This window comes from Cydia pomonella, chromosome 12 (genome assembly GCF_033807575.1).
Source record: "Cydia pomonella isolate Wapato2018A chromosome 12, ilCydPomo1, whole genome shotgun sequence".
Classification (NCBI taxonomy): Eukaryota; Metazoa; Arthropoda; class Insecta; order Lepidoptera; family Tortricidae; genus Cydia; species Cydia pomonella.
In genome coordinates, this window is record NC_084714.1 from 8,492,363 (window position 1) to 8,510,856 (window position 18,494).

At 36.8% G+C, this 18,494-nt stretch overlaps 1 protein-coding gene and 1 long non-coding RNA gene across 2 annotated transcripts; one reads left to right on the top strand and one right to left on the bottom strand.

Annotated features, from left to right (window-relative positions):
• Positions 1–734: 734 nt before the first annotated feature.
• On the bottom strand, positions 735–18,458 carry LOC133523424 (peptide methionine sulfoxide reductase). Its single transcript, XM_061858999.1, has 5 exons — positions 18,273–18,458; positions 12,477–12,637; positions 6,683–6,803; positions 5,581–5,714; positions 735–3,102 (listed from the first exon to the last, which is right to left on the bottom strand). Exons 1-5 carry the CDS (start codon positions 18,318–18,320, stop codon positions 2,868–2,870), a joined length of 699 nt encoding a protein of 232 aa, XP_061714983.1. The 5' UTR covers positions 18,321–18,458; the 3' UTR covers positions 735–2,867.
• On the top strand, positions 15,585–16,509 carry LOC133523426 (uncharacterized). The gene is made up of 2 exons (XR_009800224.1): positions 15,585–15,790; positions 16,465–16,509. It is a non-coding gene; the product is annotated as an uncharacterized LOC133523426 (long non-coding RNA).
• Positions 18,459–18,494: the final 36 nt, after the last annotated feature.

Sequence of the window (18,494 nt, forward strand, 5' to 3'; positions counted from 1 at the left end):
CTTCACTTTAAGCCTGCATACGTCATAGTTACATCATCCAAAGGTTAACAAGGGCGTCGCGAGGGGAGCCTCGTGGCGCAGCTGCCGCCCCCTAGAGAATAAAATTTGTAACTGAATGTATGCCCCTCCCCCTCCCCTCGACAATAACAACTGCCCTTCTTCTAGTTTATACTGTAGCAATGCCGGATTTAGATGTCTGTAGGCCTCGGGCAATAAAGGAGTGGAGGCCCCCAGGCCCCAATTTTTTTCCAAATAAAATGGTAAATTTTCCGAATTCTCTATTGTGGGGGCCCCTCTTTTGTGGAGGCCCGGGGCAGTAGCCCCGGTTGCCCTCCCCTAAATCCGGCCCTGTACTGTAGTCGAAGGTGCAGGTCTTAAATATGGCGTTGCGTGAACAAAAGATTTCCTTTGGCAGGATTGATCCGTATTACGATCCAAGGATGGATTTTAGAAGTGGAGCCAACTTTCAACTTTATCTTGATATGTACAGTCAGCGTCAAATACTTTGTAGCAACCAAAGTAGCCAAATAGTTCGGTACACCATATATTTAGTATGGTGTACCGAACTATTTGGCCACTTTGACTGCTACAAAGTATTTGACGCTGACTGTACCTATATCATTTAAGCTACTGGGCCAATTCAGTTAAAATTTGGTATTAGTTTGAGTCCCGGGGAAAAACGCCGATTCGTCCGTTCAAAGTTCGCACCACCATTTAGAAATAAAACAAACAACTGGGAAAATACAATTATATTACGAATACACTAAAATATAATAATGAGATTGACATAAATGATGATAATCTTTATGCCTAAACTAAACTAAAACAAAACAATACTGGGAATCAACTTTGACAAACTAAAAACACTTTTACATACAAATTTACGTAAAATGAGGAAAACTACTTACAAATTATTATGTAGGTAAAGAAACATAAAATGCAATTATTTGTTGCAGTTTTTTTTTTTCATTTTCCTGCAAGCTTAGTGCGGAACAGTCCAAATGACGACAGTTCTTAGACAAAATTAAACGCAATATCGGATCGGCAGAAAAGCAATCTCTGGGTCCCATGGACGCGATATCACCTACGCGATCTCATAGTAAATGAACTTAAAACTTAGAGATTTTTAACATTTCATAAATCTAGGACTCGTTGGACAAATATTGACTGAAGAACAGTCGGAGTCCAATTGTTTAGCTGTTCGGATGCTATCTTGCGTTAACAGATGCTATTTATTAACAATATAATAAAACAGAGTCACTATTACAGTACACTATATCCAGTTTTTGGACAAAACGATCAGAAAATTCGGTCTTTTTGATTTTCCCTGTCAGAGATAAATTACTCGCTCTTCATGCTAGAACGAAATTGTATGATTTCAATAATAACATTTTGATATCTGTCCTAAATAAAGTACTCTTCGCTTTTTAACAACCAATTTATAATAGTCTACAGTGCCTCGACAGTTTTTGCTTCAGGCATAGTATCATCGTCAATATAATTTCAACTTAAGCCCTCTCATTTAAGGCAGAAATCAGATTGCACTTTGCAATTGATCATTTTGTATCTATAACTTTATATTTTTTTGTATCAAACAGAACTTTGAAGATGAGAAAAGTATCATCATTAAGGAGACAATTTAGGTTCACTGTCATTATTAGGGCGCCCAGCATCAGTAGTAGCGAATAGTACAACACGCCAAAAGTCTCTGCCGTCCTGTCATATTTTACAAATACTGATTCTAGTCATATTTACAGTTCACGTGCAAAAATGTGTATACATTATTGTTTTACATATAAGCAGGGCCGTCTTAAACTATGCTAGGGTCCTTGGGCACATAAGAATTTGGGGCCCTTTTAGAAAGTAAAGAAAGCGAATTAAGTAAACTAAGAATTTTCTATTTCTATGTGTCTTTGATCTTATATTTATTATGGGTAATCAAATATACTGTTACTGTCTGTCCTTCGGGACCCCTGAGGATGAGGGCCCTGGGCACGGGCCCCGGCTGCCCTCATGGTGAAGACGGTATTGTACTAATTGTATATAAGTAGTATAAGTACCTACCTCATTATAGAGATATTACTTTTTTTTTAGATATCAAAGACCTGTACTACTTTTGACGCGTAGTATCGTACGCTACTGTTTTAAATTACGTCGTGAGTGGGCGTCGTATATTTTTTGTAGGTCCATATGGCAGAAGATTTTGACCATGTTTCCGTTATCTGGTAGAAGTATAGGGCATTTTCCAATTTAGTTTTATAAATCTGATTCTTAAAAACCGTGATATCGAAAGGGCCCAAAGCAAGGCTGTGGAATAGCTCGCTTTTGCAATCGATGGATCTTTAGGATTTACAAGGGCTAACTGCCGAGGCACTTTGTCAAATATTAGCTTATCAGGCTAGCTTTCTTAGCGCAGGAGAAAGAAGCTGAAGATAAGATGTTATATTTTATAAATACAGGTTGTTTTTCTTGGAGATGTGCAAGGCTTCAAAACGTAGGACGACATCCAATCTAAGCTAAGAGTTGATGCTAGGAAGTTATGAAAACAAGAAAAGCTACTTTGATCGACATATCACGGGTCATACACAGACAGAAAAAACTGTAGCTTCTTTTTTTAGAGTTATCGTTACAGCAGCCTTATTTTTAGCTAATTCTTATATCGGATAACCCGCTCAGATTTAGTGCTTAAATTTGGAGCCAATTTATTTTACTAAGTTTTTTTAATTGGAACCTAAATCTATATATGGCCCTTACCCGTGTAGCGCATACACATTTCTTAGAAAAAAAATAAACGCGCTGTCACTTTAAATATCTCAGGAAATAAATCGTCAGCCACTTTGTTCGCCTGTAAAGCCACACGTCCCTCGCTAGCAAGCCAGGCCGCCGCCCTCGTTGCGCTGCAGCTCGGCGCGGACGTACTGCGCCTGCTGCTCGCTGAGGCCGAGGCGCGGGCGCTCGGCCTCGAACTGCGCCGCGCCGCCGACGCCCACGAGGTAGCCGTTGAGCCGCGCCGCCAGGTGCGAGCTCTGCAGCTTGGCCGAGTCCAGCCCGAGGCTCCGGCAGAGGTCCTTGTGGCCTTGGAGGCGGTATTTTTGGTGGTAACTGGAAAAGATCGTGAGAGTTTCATTAGTCGTTTAATGGGTTTCGTCAGTAAAATGTAACACTGCTCAGTTACCTACTGGTTTTTAAAGGACTAAATTATACCTAATGAATTAATAGTTTAATTTTAATATAGACACGGTAGGATTAAACAGAATCATTGTTTTAAATTTGCAACTACAGTGCCGGCCAATAATGTATCACATCCATGTCTTTGCGGCATACCTTATTTTATGTTTGTGACTTCCACCTTACGCCTTTAGGTAGTCTAGAAGTATTCCTTTGTACGAACGATGAGAAAAATCAGTCTGGTTTTTTCATAGAGGTTTCTTATATAAATGTATTAGTCAACTTATTTTTTTATTATATAGCATTTTTAGTAATATGCGGAGTCTCTTATTGTAATTCGCAGTATTTCATTGTACTATTAATCATATATTTTGTATAAAATGACTAGTAAAATATGCAATCTTCAAACTAACCTATATTATTTACTCTATACAAGTTCATACAAAAACACACAAAGGTGATATATTATTGGACGGTACTGTATTTTGATATATTAATTAAAATTACGGCAAGGTATCGCAAACAAAACTGTTTTCTAAATATCATCAATTCAAATAATTATTAATATATTTTAATGAGCATGCTAATGGGCACATTAATGGTATTTTAAATTCTAAATACCATTAATTCTACATGCATAAGAGCATTGCAACAGTTTTTTTCTTCATCAAACATTGTAAAATAGTGTCCACGCCTGATAGTTTTCACCATGCAAATACACTTAATCTCTCCATAATTTGTATCTAATCATAATAAATTTTCGGCAAAAAAAATATTTTAGGTACAAGCTTTTATAGCTAACTGTACTTTTCTTACCACAGGCAACTAATACTCATCCAGACAATTCTAAAAACCCCAAACACAATAAGGTCGCGTTGTTTCATCACAGAGTTCATATGACCACCTCCTGTCTCCATCATCAGATCAGCTCGATGGTACCATAATATTGCATTGTCGCCCGACTTACATATGTATGCAAATTTTCAGCTCAATCAGAAATCGGGAAGTGGGTCTACTAACAGGGCAAGTTAAATAAAAGCTTGTAAAAAGCAATCCAATCCAAGGTTCCGATATCTCGCTTCTAATAATAAACTAATCATATGCATAATAAGGATAAATTAAACATAAAATACAAAGAGATGTTCTATTAGGCACTACATAATGTCAAAGTAGAGGTCAAACTATCCTAGCTAAGGATAGATCCTTAGCTGTCCACCGTGAGACCCTGACACAATTAAAATCCGCATTATGTATTCCACTGTTGCTATGCCGACAGCACGTGCTAATATTACGAACACAACGCGAATTGATTTCAATTACTCACTAACAAGCCTATGAATATATATTTTCGTATAGCTATCGACATAACACAATTGACTCAATTCACTAAGAAACGTCACAATAATCGATTGTCATGTAAATAAATAGGAAGCCGTAACATTCATTACCCTAATAAAAACTCGTTTCACTGTTTCGCTGTTGGTCAAAGGCATACACGTCATGATCTCCCATATTTCTTCTGGGATAAGGCCATATTAGACTTTGGGTCTGGAATAAACTTCCTCATCTTTGTGACAAATTCTCAATCGGAAAGAAAAGGCCCTAGGCGGAAATCCGGCCCTGCAAACACTCTTTTTCTACGAATTTACTAAAAATCTGTTGTTGGTTGGCGGTCCATAATAATATAGGTACACAATTCAAGGAAATAAAGGACTACTTACTCCTTCAGAATGTGGGTACATATCGCCGCTACCTCGGTGCGTAGCTGGTACTGTATTCGAGACGTACTTACTTTTCGGCGGGATAGAAGGTACATGCTGGTGCTACCTCGGTGCGTATCTGGCCAAACCGCGCCGTCATCTCTTTGCACGACGCCTCAGCCGCCTCACGCTGCTCCTCGTCATGGTATAGGATCATGGATTGGTACTATATTCGAGAGGTACTAACTCTTCGGCGTTGTAGAATGTAGATGCTGGTGCTGTCTCGATTCGTAGCTGGCCGAACCGCGCCGTCATCTCTTTGCACGACGCCTCAGCCGCCTCACGCTGCTCCTCGTCATGGTATAGGATCATGGATTGGTACTGTATTCGAGAGGTACTTACTCTTCGGCGGGGTAGAATGTAGATGCTGGTGCTATCTCGGTTCGTATCTGGCCGAACCGCGCCGTCATCTCTTTGTAGGACGCCTCAGCTGCCTCACGCTGCTCCTCGTCATGGTATAGGATCATGGATTGGTACTATATTCGAGAGGTACTAACTCTTCGGCGTAGTAGAATGTAGATGCTGGTGCTGTCTCGATTCGTAGCTGGCCGAACCGCGCCGTCATCTCTTTGCACGATGCCTCAGCTGCCTCACGCTGCTCCTCGTCATGGTATAGGATCATGGATTGGTACTGTATTCGAGAGGTACTTACTCTTCGGCGGGGTAGAATGTAGATGCTGGTGCTATCTCGGTTCGTAGCTGGCCGAACCGTGCCGTCATCTCTTTGTAGGACGCCTCAGCCGCCTCACGCTGCTCCTCGTCATGGTACAGGATCATGGATTGGTACTGAAATTGAAAAATTAACATGTCAGATTTCAGATTTTAGATGATTTAAGAGGATCTGCAGTGGCAGCATGGTTCCATTTTTATCACTTGTAACTATGCCCGTCACTTACATACTTGTCAGAACGTGACAGACATGGTGACAAATGATAAAGAGCCGACCATCTTAGCCCTACTGGTGAATTTTAGATACCGTATATAACCTAAATAAAAGTCAAAAATCAGTCGAGCATATCTAGATAAAACAAAAATTCTGACGAATCGAAAACCCTCCTCTAAGAAGACGGTTAAAGAATATCACACAACTCGTTCTGTTTATTTTACTGATTTAGTGATCTTAATAGGATCCTGACACAAAATAAACAAAAAGGAAAACCAATAAACATATTCATGCAGTGAACATAAAATATTAATGAATAGCAAACGAGTAACTATTTTTAAAATATCCAGTTTTACGACGAGATATTGCCAGAAACTACCTACGAATAACCTCTTCTCGGCTTGTCCGTGCAATGTCAATGTCACCTAGATCACCTAATCCTAAAAAAATAATAGCTAACATTTATTTAATTGTATGGCTACAAAACTGGTCCCTTATTTACCAAATATTTGTGGAAATATTGATAATAATTAAGGACAAATAGCTAACATAAACATATTGTTCAACTTTTATTTTCAACTTTCGTTTATTTTGTCCAGAAGCAAAGACTCAAGTCTAAACTACATCAGAGTTCGAGTTTTTTTTATCCTACCTATGATCCAAAATTACCACGAGAAATAACTTTTTGTGTAAATGTTTTTTTTAATAAATCAGGATTTATAAAAAACATTTTCATACGCAGTTTTTGATATAAATGTACGTACGTATAATCCGTGTTTCATAGTTTTCTATATTGTATAGACTGATTTTAAGATCTTTTACTGTATTGCTGATTCGATCTTATCATTAAATAGTTTAGCTCTAGAATTACCTGTCTCTTTAGCTTGGTGGTTAGTCCATACTCGTGGTTACCCCAGAACATGTCGAGAAGCTCCTCAAAGGTGACGGATTTGGGGTCGTAGTCCAGCTCGATCACCTCCGTGTGGTCGCCGCTGTAATACACAATATTTACGTGTTGATTAATTTAATAATCTACATTCTATAATTCTTTAATAATCACTCAATATCATATCACTTTAGGAGCAAACTATTAACACTTAAATGGTTGTTTTAATTTATTTATTGTTTTATTACACATACTCTGGATGTCGGTATATAAAACAAGCGAAAACACTGAACACTGAAGTCGTCTTTCAGTCAAACATTTAGTAGGAATAAATAAATAAAAATTAAGCAAAGCAAAGCAATTAAGAAAATCAAGACTTATTACTCCTTCTCCTCCTCCTTTTAATTGATGGATCGTGATATCATCAAAAGGAAAGCAAACATTTTCGACAAAGAAAACTGCACTGTTGTTGTTTAAGTATTAGAACCCTGAAGAATAAAATAAATGTACGACTGATCTTATAACATAGTTTAAGTATCCAGTCACGTTTAAAAGACACCATCAGCCATCACCATTTACAAGACATGGCATTTTTATGGTGGTCACGGTACTCACGGTCATAAATGTTTTGTTATGGTGATTCAAGAGTAAAGCGATTTATCGTCACGTGTGGTCGTTATTTATTTTTTTAACATTGTTACCAACTATTTTTAAGGGCTCTAAAAGGTTACAAAAGGAACCTTTATGGTGCGACTCTGTCCGTCCGTCCAACCGTCTGTTTATCACATTGTCAAATATCCCGAGTACTACTCGAGCTACGATTTGAAATTTGAATTAATGACAAATTAAACGATACTTATGTACATACATAGTGCAAAAAGTAAGTAATAAGGCATGACATTATTCTCTCTGAATCACTCCTACACCATATCTCATATCTCATAAATGTTTTGTTATGGTGATTCAAGAGTAAAGCGATTTATCGTCACGTGTGGTCGTTATTTATTTTTTTAACATTGTTACCAACTATTTTTAAGGGCTCTAAAAGGTTACAAAAGGAACCTTTATGGTGCGACTCTGTCCGTCCGTCCAACCGTCTGTTTATCACATTGTCAAATATCCCGAGTACTACTCGAGCTACGATTTGAAATTTGAATTAATGACAAATTAAACGATACTTATGTACATAAATAGTGCAAAAAGTAAGTAATAAGGCATGACATGATTCTCTCCGAATCACTCCTACACCATATCTCGGTATACAGGGAATTATTACTTTTTGAAGTCTTAAGTTTATCTTCAGTCCAAGGAACCTGCGCTGCATTCTGAAGTTTCGATCACATAGATAAAGAGCAAGAGAAATTAATTACATGGGTAATAGTTGGTAGTTAATATTAATGTATTGATATAGTAAACTGTGGCATACAAATTTTCGGAAGTTTAAGTTAAAATTTAAATCAGTTCCTGTTAAAACATTACCACATTTGTGCGTGAGTACAACTAACTCGGATGTGCACACGCAACCATCGAAGTTATTTACAAAATGGAATGGAGAGCATTGAGAGATTAAAACCAGCCAGTAATAGTCTGGCCTTCGATTGCACATGTTTTGTTTGAATTTATGGACCATGTTATATGTTATGGTTACGCTCATAGTTGGGTACAAAATGTTTTGTGCACTAGGCTTACCGGCGACTTGGCCTTGCAAGCTCACCTTGGATAGCGAACACCGAATTTTAATCACTTCCAAACCAGTTTATCTTTCATCTCTAGTTTGACTTAGTTGATAAAAAAATCAATGATTTGCAGAATACCTACCGACTATCACGTGCTTAACGTGACTTTCCACGTGATCAACTGATCACCTTAGTTCATTGATTTTTTTATATGTTTGCCTTTGGAAACATGGTACCACAATTGACATTCTTTTTTTTATGCCCGAGCAAATTTATTAACTAACCACTAGACATAGGTCTGCCAGATTGAAGTGGGAATGGGCTGGTCATATTGAAAGACCAATTCGTAGAGTAAACGACTACTCGTGTGGCGAACATGGGGGGAGGAACGTCCTCAATGTAGACCCCAAATGCATTAGGACGACGACATCAAAAGGACTGCGGGGCAGAAGTGGCTCCAGCCGCACAGAACCGTAACGAGTGGCGTATAATGGAGGAGGCCTACACCCAAAGGGCAGAGACGGACAAAAGAGAGAGATGGGTTTGCCATTTATCTCGGGCCGTTGGTAAAGTAGTGCGGTCATTTTCTAGTAGAAGATACTTAGCTGAGTTTTGGGACTAAAACTACCTAGTTTATACATATTATTGATATAATAGGTATAACATTTTTACTTACTTAACATACCTGAATGCGTAGACAAAATGCCAATCGTTCACGCTCCGTAGCGTAATAGCGTAGTTATCTCTCTTTATCAATCAAATTAGTGCGACAGAGGCAGTTGCGTTTTGTTCGCCCTACCCTGCTTATTTTAAAAGATTCATGCAGCCAAGCCTTGCCAAGATGACCATAATAAATGTTTACTAACCGCCTCAAACGGTAGATCTATAAATACTCCTCGATAAATCTAATAGATAAATGATTATAGCTACTTAACGATGATTGTAAACAATATATACCTGATGCAATAAAAATAACGTTTCGATGAGTAAGCCCATTCATATCTGCGTTAAGCTACTTCAACGTAAATCTACGCTCCAGCGTAATCTTGCATGTTTACGCAATTGTATACAATTGATACCTTATAAAATAGTAAGATAAATAAATATAAATATTATAGGACATTATTACACATATTGGCTACGTCCCACAGTAAGCTCAATAAGGCTTGTGTTGATAAAGATAGTTTATTATTCAAGTAGGCATATTACAATGCGCTTATGAACGTCAAATAAAGCTACACCGGCTCTGACCCGAGAAGATTTAAATCCCGGAGCTACATTTCATATATGTCATATCAAACTAGACACGTAACTCTTTCAGAAAACATATCGAATTCTTACAAAAGGAAAAGAAAAATAAAATTAATTACTTTTGTATTTTGCGGACACGAAACATTCTGATAGTAAGCTTATTTTTATTTCTAGTGTTATAGTTATGGACATCTGAATTCTTAGTGAAGGAGTCTAGATTTTTACAACATAAATAATACTATCATAGATGTATTGGGAAGCTACAGTTAAAATATTAATTTCTTTGAAAAGTTCTCTTAATGATTCACGTGCTCTTAAGTTATATATAGAATGAATGGCTCTCTTTTGTAAGACAAATATAGTCTGAATGTCAGCTGCTTTGCCCCAAATCAGAATACCATATGATATTACACTATGAAAATAACTATAATAGACAAGGCGAGCTGTCTCAACATTGGTCAATTGCCTGATTCTCCTAACAGCGTAAGCGGCCGAACTTAATTTCTTTGCTAGCGTTCTTATATGAGGACTCCATTGTAGATTTTTGTCCAATGTTAAACCAAGAAACAATGCTTTATCTACCATCTTTAAGCATTCATTATTCAAAAGTATCTTAGTCTCGACTGGTTTAACATTCGGCAAAGAAAATCGAATACATTTGGTTTTCTTACCATTAAGAAGCAAATTGTTAATAGTAAACCAGTTAAGTACATCATCGAGTGTGCTATTAATTACACTGTAATCGGTAGATTTCCGATCAATGTCATGATTAGTTGAGGGTACTTAGACAACGATATATATAATATATAAATATTTATAAATACTTAAATACATAGAAAACATCCATGACTCAGGAACAAATATCCATGCTCATCACACGAATAAATGCCCTTGCCAGGATTTAAACCCGGGACCATCGGCTTCGTATGCAGGGTCACTAACCAGGCCAAACTGGTCGTCAAAAAATGATAACATACAAACAAACAAAATGGGCATCCACAACAACTAAATAAATAAAATATAGTACTGGTATTTCTACTCTCATCGAAAGTGAAATCCTTTAGACATACATAAACAACCCACTGACCTTTGAACGGTGATAAAACTAATTTGAATCTGTTGCTAGGCTTTTCATCGCTGGAGAATTTTTATTATAATATGAGCCATCACTATACCTTATAAAACAAAATCCTCCGCCGCCTCTGTCTGTATATTCGCGATAAACTCAAAACAAAAACTACTGAACAGAATTTCATGCAATTTTCACCTATCAATAAAGTGATTCTTGAGTAAGGTGTATAATTTGTTAAGGTTTACCCTTGCGAAGCCGGGGCGGGTCGCTTGTACTTAATTTTCAATTTCAACAAAAATATTTCACAATATCTTCAGACGCTACGTCATACCAACAACACACCATGACTTGGACATTTACTTAATAAACCCTAACAGATAAATAGTTTTTCTTAATCTACGATTAAGAAGATAGCAAATATACCTTGCTAAGATTTAAAATTAATAACTGTAACACTACTTTGGCATTTCACTACAAGATTTAATAGCCGGCTGCAGCTAAGGAAGCCGAAGCTTTTTATTCCCTTATAAAACGGTCATTGGTCCTCCTTCATCTAACGAGGCTAAGACTTGATTTGTTAAAGTAATGCATGCAGTATAATAAACCAAAATAGACAAATGCTGGTGAATAGTTGGTTACCATCACCTGTCCATTTAAAGGCAATAGATACGCTTTGGGTCTTACATATGTTACTGACCAATTTGCATACGAGCTTGCAAATATTTGCAACAACGATTGTCTTTTAATAGGTACCTACACCTATTATAGTAATTACCAGATTTGTTAATGTTAAACAAATCGGTTAGTTATACATTAGTTCGTTTTTTAGAAGTCGGATTACATAACACTTTCTACGACGTTCACCAGTCATATCGATCCCTTTCCTCAGAGAACCTTGAACTCTCCTACCGTACCTACTGTTCTAACTTCAGTTAAGAGTTGTACCTATACAGGGCGTCCCAAGACTATGGGACATCAAGGGAAAGTACGTAAAATGTTTGAATCAAATTTCAAGATTTTTTTTAAGTCGGTTCGATTTCCAGGCGAAGCAAGTAATTCTTAGAAAACCTTTAAATGCAGAATTACTGACCTTTAAAAATAACAAAGTCTTCTTTCAGCAAAATATCCTATCTACGATATTTAAGGTAGTTTCCCTTGATGTCCCGTAGTCTTGGGACGCCCTGTATATTCTATGCTGGTCGGTTTATAATTGTATACAAATAAAATAATATTTACTTGCACGAAAACTGTTTACGTTACGCACATGTCAAAAATCATACCTACCGTAAATTATATTAATAATACGCGATATCGTTTTATTATTTCCCATATCATATATTTGCTTTCCAGAAATAGATATTACCAATAATAATAAAGAATGTTGTGCTAAGCCTACGATAACTTTATGATCATTTATAAACTAATAAACCCTATAATTAAATTGCACATTAACAATCTGCTTTGCTAATGACAATCCATAATCTCTAGGATTATGATGACTTTACTATAACACGTCCGGCAAATTATTATTAGATTACTCTCTTACTATATCATTTTACATTGTACCATTTGTATCTAAGTACAAAGGTACATGAAAGATGAACATCAGAAGGTAAGCAGGAATTTACTTGCAACGCCTTGTTTAACGAATAAAAATAATTGAGTACAATACTTGACACCTTGAAGTTGGGCAGAGCGTTTTTTCTTAAAACCTGGGCCTGTCCGGATGAACTGAACGATGCGTCGTTGGACCATAAATGAGTTAAATGACTATACTTACAGGCTTCTGTAGTGTGGGTTCTTGGTGGTGCCGCCAGAGTAACCGACTCTAGTCCGGATCACACCCGGCGTGGCACCGAACAGTGAGTCGTTGGACCAGAAACACCCCATGCCGAATGTGGCCTTCTTCGTTGGAATGTCGACATCGTGGAGGAGTGCGGCCTGTAGACAATAACATACGTAAATGTTAGAACGAAACAAAGCCTTATCCTTCAAAGAAATATCTCGTATATAATAGCTTTATGGTTTTTACGGTACGTACGTTACTTGACCGAGCATACCATACCAGCATATTACTTCCGTCTTCTAATGACTTTCGGAAAACCCTGTCAGTCGTGATTTGAGCGTGATATGGCAAAGTTTGTCAGATAGGTATTCTTGCTGGCTTATTAGAATAATCTTTGTGGAGACAATAATATGATTCGTGTCGGCTAGGCCTTTCAGCACTAAATAAATGAATTCATATCCAATTCCAACAGCGCAGTAGGCTTAGATGCACCCATTAACGAGGATCCGTTATCAGCCAAGTCAAGAGGCCATTATGAAATAAGATGATCCTTTAAAAGCTCACCCCAGATCAGGGTCGGGTTATCTTATCGTCCCCCTCGTTAAGCGGTTGATATATCTATTGTTCGTTCATTCTTGCGCAGTTTTCTGACACGTGGCCCACTCGCCGCGGGTGATAAGTGATAACGAAAGAGTATTGTCATGAATTTTTATCTACGTTATTTTTATATCTTATTGCGATAAGTTTACGTGTTATTTTCCGTGTTTAGTCTTGACAGAGCCAGCTAAACATTGAAATTTATGCTAAAGCAGGGGTTTCTAAGCCGTGAGTCCAGACGCTCCAGGACGTTGTCTTAGATGTGTACAGGGAAGTGATAAGATCACTTTGTGGTATTTAGATTCTAAAGCTACACGCTGGCATCATTATTTAGAAGTCATAAAAAAATAGGACATTCAAGGGAGTCGTACCACAAAACTCCAAGTTAGGTGGGTTAGAACTGTCTACGATGAGAAGAGGGCTTCTTTTCCGGCATGTCAAATTTAATGACAGTCAGAGACGATAGCAATTAAATCTCCTAATAACCAAAGAAAAAGCTTCTAGAGTTTGTCTTGTGGTAGCAACACAAAATATCATAGGTACTTAGGATCAATCTTCGTTGAAATCAATTAGATGCTTCAGACAAACGTCGTCATTCAATAGATTGATTGTCTCTACAACTTCTATTTCGGTCGCATAAAAGCGACAACTGTCTTGAGAAACCAATTTAAACTAATAATGCAAACACGTGCCGGTAGAATCGAATCAATTGACCGAACGAAATCAATTGGCCATCGGCGGCAATAAAGAGCAAAGTGCATATAGGCATCTTATTAGGAACGCGGCATTGGACTGGTTGGGGTTAAGATCAGATAGTCATTAGGAATAGGTATAACAAATGACATAATATATAAATTGTTGGATTGGATAATATCCAAACTTATCAATAGTAAATTGTATTTAGCAAATTTTCCAATAAAATTAAGCAGGTTCACTTAAACTAACAGATCCCTGATTCCATTTATTAAACTTATAAACAAAGCCCCCGGATGACGGGGGAAATTATGTGTTGACGTCTCAATAGTGCGAGGACACACATTTTATAAGTCGATGTCGATAAAAAATCACGATGTACTGGACCACCGTTATGAAATTCGGACATATTATAGTTGTAAACAACATTAAAATGAACTGTTTGTATTTTTTAAATATTTTATGTAATTTTCATAATATATAATTAACATTTTTTCAAAATTTTCCGATTTTAAACTCCTTCGCCTTGGTGATAAAATCCAGCCAACTAAAGGAACGTTCTAAAGCTGAATATAAATAATAAAATTTCAGCCAACTAATAAAGGACCGTTCTAAATAATATAGTAGTAAAAATCGGGGCAAACTTAAATAATTCATATTGATTATGAATTACTTCTGTACGCAGTTCCACTTCTTTTCCAGATATCAAATTATTTAAGATTTTTAAAGTTGAAACGCCAACGTTTTTCTTCAACACGTTCGGATATTTATTGTGAATAACTTTACCTTGAGGATGTAAACGTAATCTTGACAAGTGCACTTTCAACATTTGGACGATATTTAAACTGGCTTCCAGGCTTAAATGTTGGTTTTGTAATTTTTTTATGGTAGTAGGTATTATTGACACATTATTGTTTATCCATTTTAGATTGAATTTCAGCTTTCTAATGCGAAGAATCACTTGCTATGCCGCTGACAGCCGTACGGACAAAAATATGAAAACGATAGGAATTCCTTGCAAAACATCAGTTTCATGCTACACACTTACATAATTTAGGTTCAATCGGTCAATTAGAAGAGCATAAATGACAATTTTAAGGGAGGCAGCCTTAGACTTCAGAGGCCGAAGAATATTTTTTTATTTGTATGAAGAACAGGAAACCAGTCTCAGCGTGGTAAAGTTGTAGAGCAAGGATATCAAATTATTTAAGATTTTTAAAGTTGAAACGCCAACGTTTTTCTTCAACACGTTCGGATATTTATTGTGAATAACTTTACCTTGAGGATGTAAACGTAATCTTGACAAGCAGTGCGACAGGGTTGTCCACTCTCACCCCGGGTGAGAGTGGACAACCCTGTCGCACTGCTTGTTTTATTCTTGCTCTACAACTTTACCACGCTGAGACTGGTTTCCTGTTCTTCATACAAATAAAAAAATATTCTTCGGCCTCTGAAGCTCACCCCTTATCTTTAATATACAGTAAACCGTAAAGTAACCAATTAGATAAATTTAAGAGCTTGGCAGCGTTTTTTGACGGTCCTAATATACGTAAAAATATGAAATTTAAATATAATAATCTGTTTTTTCTCTTATTTCAACCTGCCAAATAAAAAAATAAGGCTTATATTTTTTCAAAAATAAATAAAAACAACGCCATCAAAGTTATATTAAGAGTGGAGATATTACTTTGAAACCACAAGTTTTTTACTAACAATCTAAAGTACAACCTCTAAAAAAACCTGTAAATAATATTTATAGAGTGTGCCATTAAAAATAATTGATAAAAACCGAAGGAGTCAAATTTAATGGGGAAAGAATAGTATTTATTAGATTTGCGGACAACATAACAGCACTAGCTCCAAGTTCAACACAATTAAGAAGAGTAATGAAACAGATGGATCTAATTTTTACACAATTTGGACTGAAAATTAACACAAATAAAACTAAAACACTAATTGCTTCAAAATTTCGTCGGGTTAAGGAACAAATTGACATCAGAGGGACACATATAGAACAAGTAATAGTATTTTATGCATCAGTTGTATAAGAAGGGTCAAAAAAGGCGAGTGGCGTGAGTTACAATGTGAGCCGGAGAATTTTTTGACCTACTTATACAACGTTGCATACAATATTTTTCCTACGAGTCAACAAAAATAAATCTTAATTTAGGTAAACAAATTACAGCAAAAGTATATAGCCAAGACGCGCGAGCATACCTTGTTACGCGCCCGGCTCGCCCCGGGCCGCGGCCGGCCGGTCGGCGACACCTCCTCGTAACTCATGAGGCCCTGGTACTTGCTACTTGCTAAATTAATTTTTTGGACAGTTTTTTCTCAAAGTTGGCCACCGTAGCCTACGGAGACTAACAAGCAACGCTAAGCGGTCTTCGTAGTCTATGGGTGTTGCTATATTACGGGTGTCACATGCGTGTTTCTGACTTATGGAGTAATTATTTTTACTATGCAACCAAATGAATATTTTGTAAGTTGGCAGCAATGCACTTAGTTTAAAACTGTATTCGTTTTGGTTTTGTTAGGTTGGTAGCCATTAATCGCAGTAACATTATAGCTTATAAAAGCACAAGAGCTTTTATGAGGAATAGACAATATAGACTTTTCTTGAAATCTTTTATGTATGTTCTTATATTCGTGTTAATGAATGCATAAATGACAGATAACAGTAGAGGAGTAGGAAAACAAATTTAGATATTTAGCAGCTTAATTACACAAGACTCCAGATTTACAGATGAAATTGTATCAAGTATAGCAATGGCGAAAACAGCTTTCAACGCCAAAAAACATTTGCGTAATGCTAAGAATACAAAAAAAAACGCCTTATTAAGATATACATCTGGAGCATCGCTTTGTATGGGTGTGAGACGTAGACAATGAGGCAGAATAATAGGAAACGATTGGACGCTTTTGAGATGTGGTTGTAGAGAAGAATGGAGAGAACAAATTGTACGGAGAAAAAAACGAACGAGGAAGTGCTGCGAATTGTAGGACAGAGGAGAAACCTACTGAGGACCACAGAGAATAGACGACGCAAAGGCTATAAGGAGGAAGAAAAAATAGTAAAGTAAAATAAAGTACCTACCTACTAGGTACGCGATAAATTATCTAAAGAGTACCTTAGTTTAAAAAAGCTGGCTACCTAGGTATAGGTACAAAAATCTGATTGATGAAACCAGGAACTTTCTAGATAAAATTATTGAACAATTCGAATGTGTGCGTTTTAATTTTATCGCCACGCACGACCCTTTAAAGTATGCCGACCGTTGTTAAGTGGAGAGTTCATCGTTCTCAGACAAAAAAAATCAGTACACTAGATTTTACACTGTACCGTTTGAAGAATCAATCATCATTCATTATGAATATCAGGTAACATTGGCCTATAACTCTACATTTACATTCTCTCGGCCTACTCGTTACCTTTTTTGAACTCTAATTTATTATTTAACTTCTTCCAATGTTATTAACACCTACATCCTAGCTTCCGCTACCTTACTCAAAACTGATTATTTGAACTTCGTGTATAAAGCTGCTTAATGTGATTGTTAAATTAATTATAATATACGCATTATGATTGTTGTTCAATAAATTAATTAATTTATTATTATTTATTTATTATAAAAAGTGTCGATTTAAATATGGACAGTTTAAAAGTCTAATATCTTTAAATATTATCATTACCTACTTATGATACGGTCAGAATTTCTCTTCAGTCGGACAAGGAGTTAATTCTGTTCAAAGTTCACTAAATATAATTATATTACTTACTAGTAATACGAGTATACAAGTAATTTAAAAAAATTCAATATAACAAACAATATCACAAGAAAATATTGGAATTTAAAGGAAAGTTTCATCCAAATAGCGCTTTTTTCCCGGAAAAATATCTAATAATTTCGGACAGCCTAAGTCTCCTTAACAGTTAACTAAGAGCACTGAAACTCGCTCGCGCTGACCACGCAACGCGAACTACACGTAAATAAAACCGTAAAATTATTGGTAATAAATAAATTTCTTTCTAGGGATACCTTTGACACAAAATATTTTGCGTTTTCTCGTGCCGATAGTACTGGCAAGGGCTCCCATCTAGGTCGAAACCGGGGAAAACCAGATGACGATGACGGCCCTACGCTGCCGTGGCGCAGCATCTTTCTGACGCAATAATCGGTTTAATTGTCTTGTAACTGCAAGATGCTTGTAAATACTAACTGTAGTTGGTGATAGTGTAGGTGTTTATGTAAGTTTGTGTGCCATCAAACTTACCTGCTCAAAAAAACACAGATACCTAAACTTTGAAAGCGCTGAAAACCCTTGTGTCGATTAAAATCCTACGATTAGACGAGTTTTAAAAATTCTTAAAAAATAAGAAGTATATTTTTACAAGATCTTATTTGTAAAAAAACCACAATAAGAACACCATGGTACTCCTTTAATCGAAGACGAATATTCAGCTTCATTTAAAAACAAAATTACAGAAAAACAACTTACGTTTACCGGCGGTTTCATTTTGCAGAAGCTCCTAATAATTCTCAGCATGCACCAAAATTTCTCTCAACTTGTAAATGCAGTTGCGTGTGTTTGTTGTCGAGTGATCGCGAGACGGCGGTGTCGGGGCGTGGAGTGGCCGGCGTCCGTCTTGAGTGGCGGCTCGGCTAGCACTGACAGTCTTGTATCGAAGAGACTACAGGAGACACAACCACGATTTCCTGC

Excerpts from the sequence above, each read along its gene's own strand:
- LOC133523424 (XM_061858999.1), bottom strand. The coding sequence starts at position 18,320 with ATGCTGAGAATTATTAGGAGCTTCTGCAAAATGAAACCGCCGGTAAAC. Across the intron at positions 12,638-18,272 it reads AAATGAAACCGCCGGTAAAC|GCCGCACTCCTCCACGATGT; the intron begins GTAAGTTGTTTT and ends TATTGTCTACAG. Across the intron at positions 5,715-6,682 it reads CCACCAAGCTAAAGAGACAG|TACCAATCCATGATCCTGTA; the intron begins GTAATTCTAGAG and ends TTTCAATTTCAG.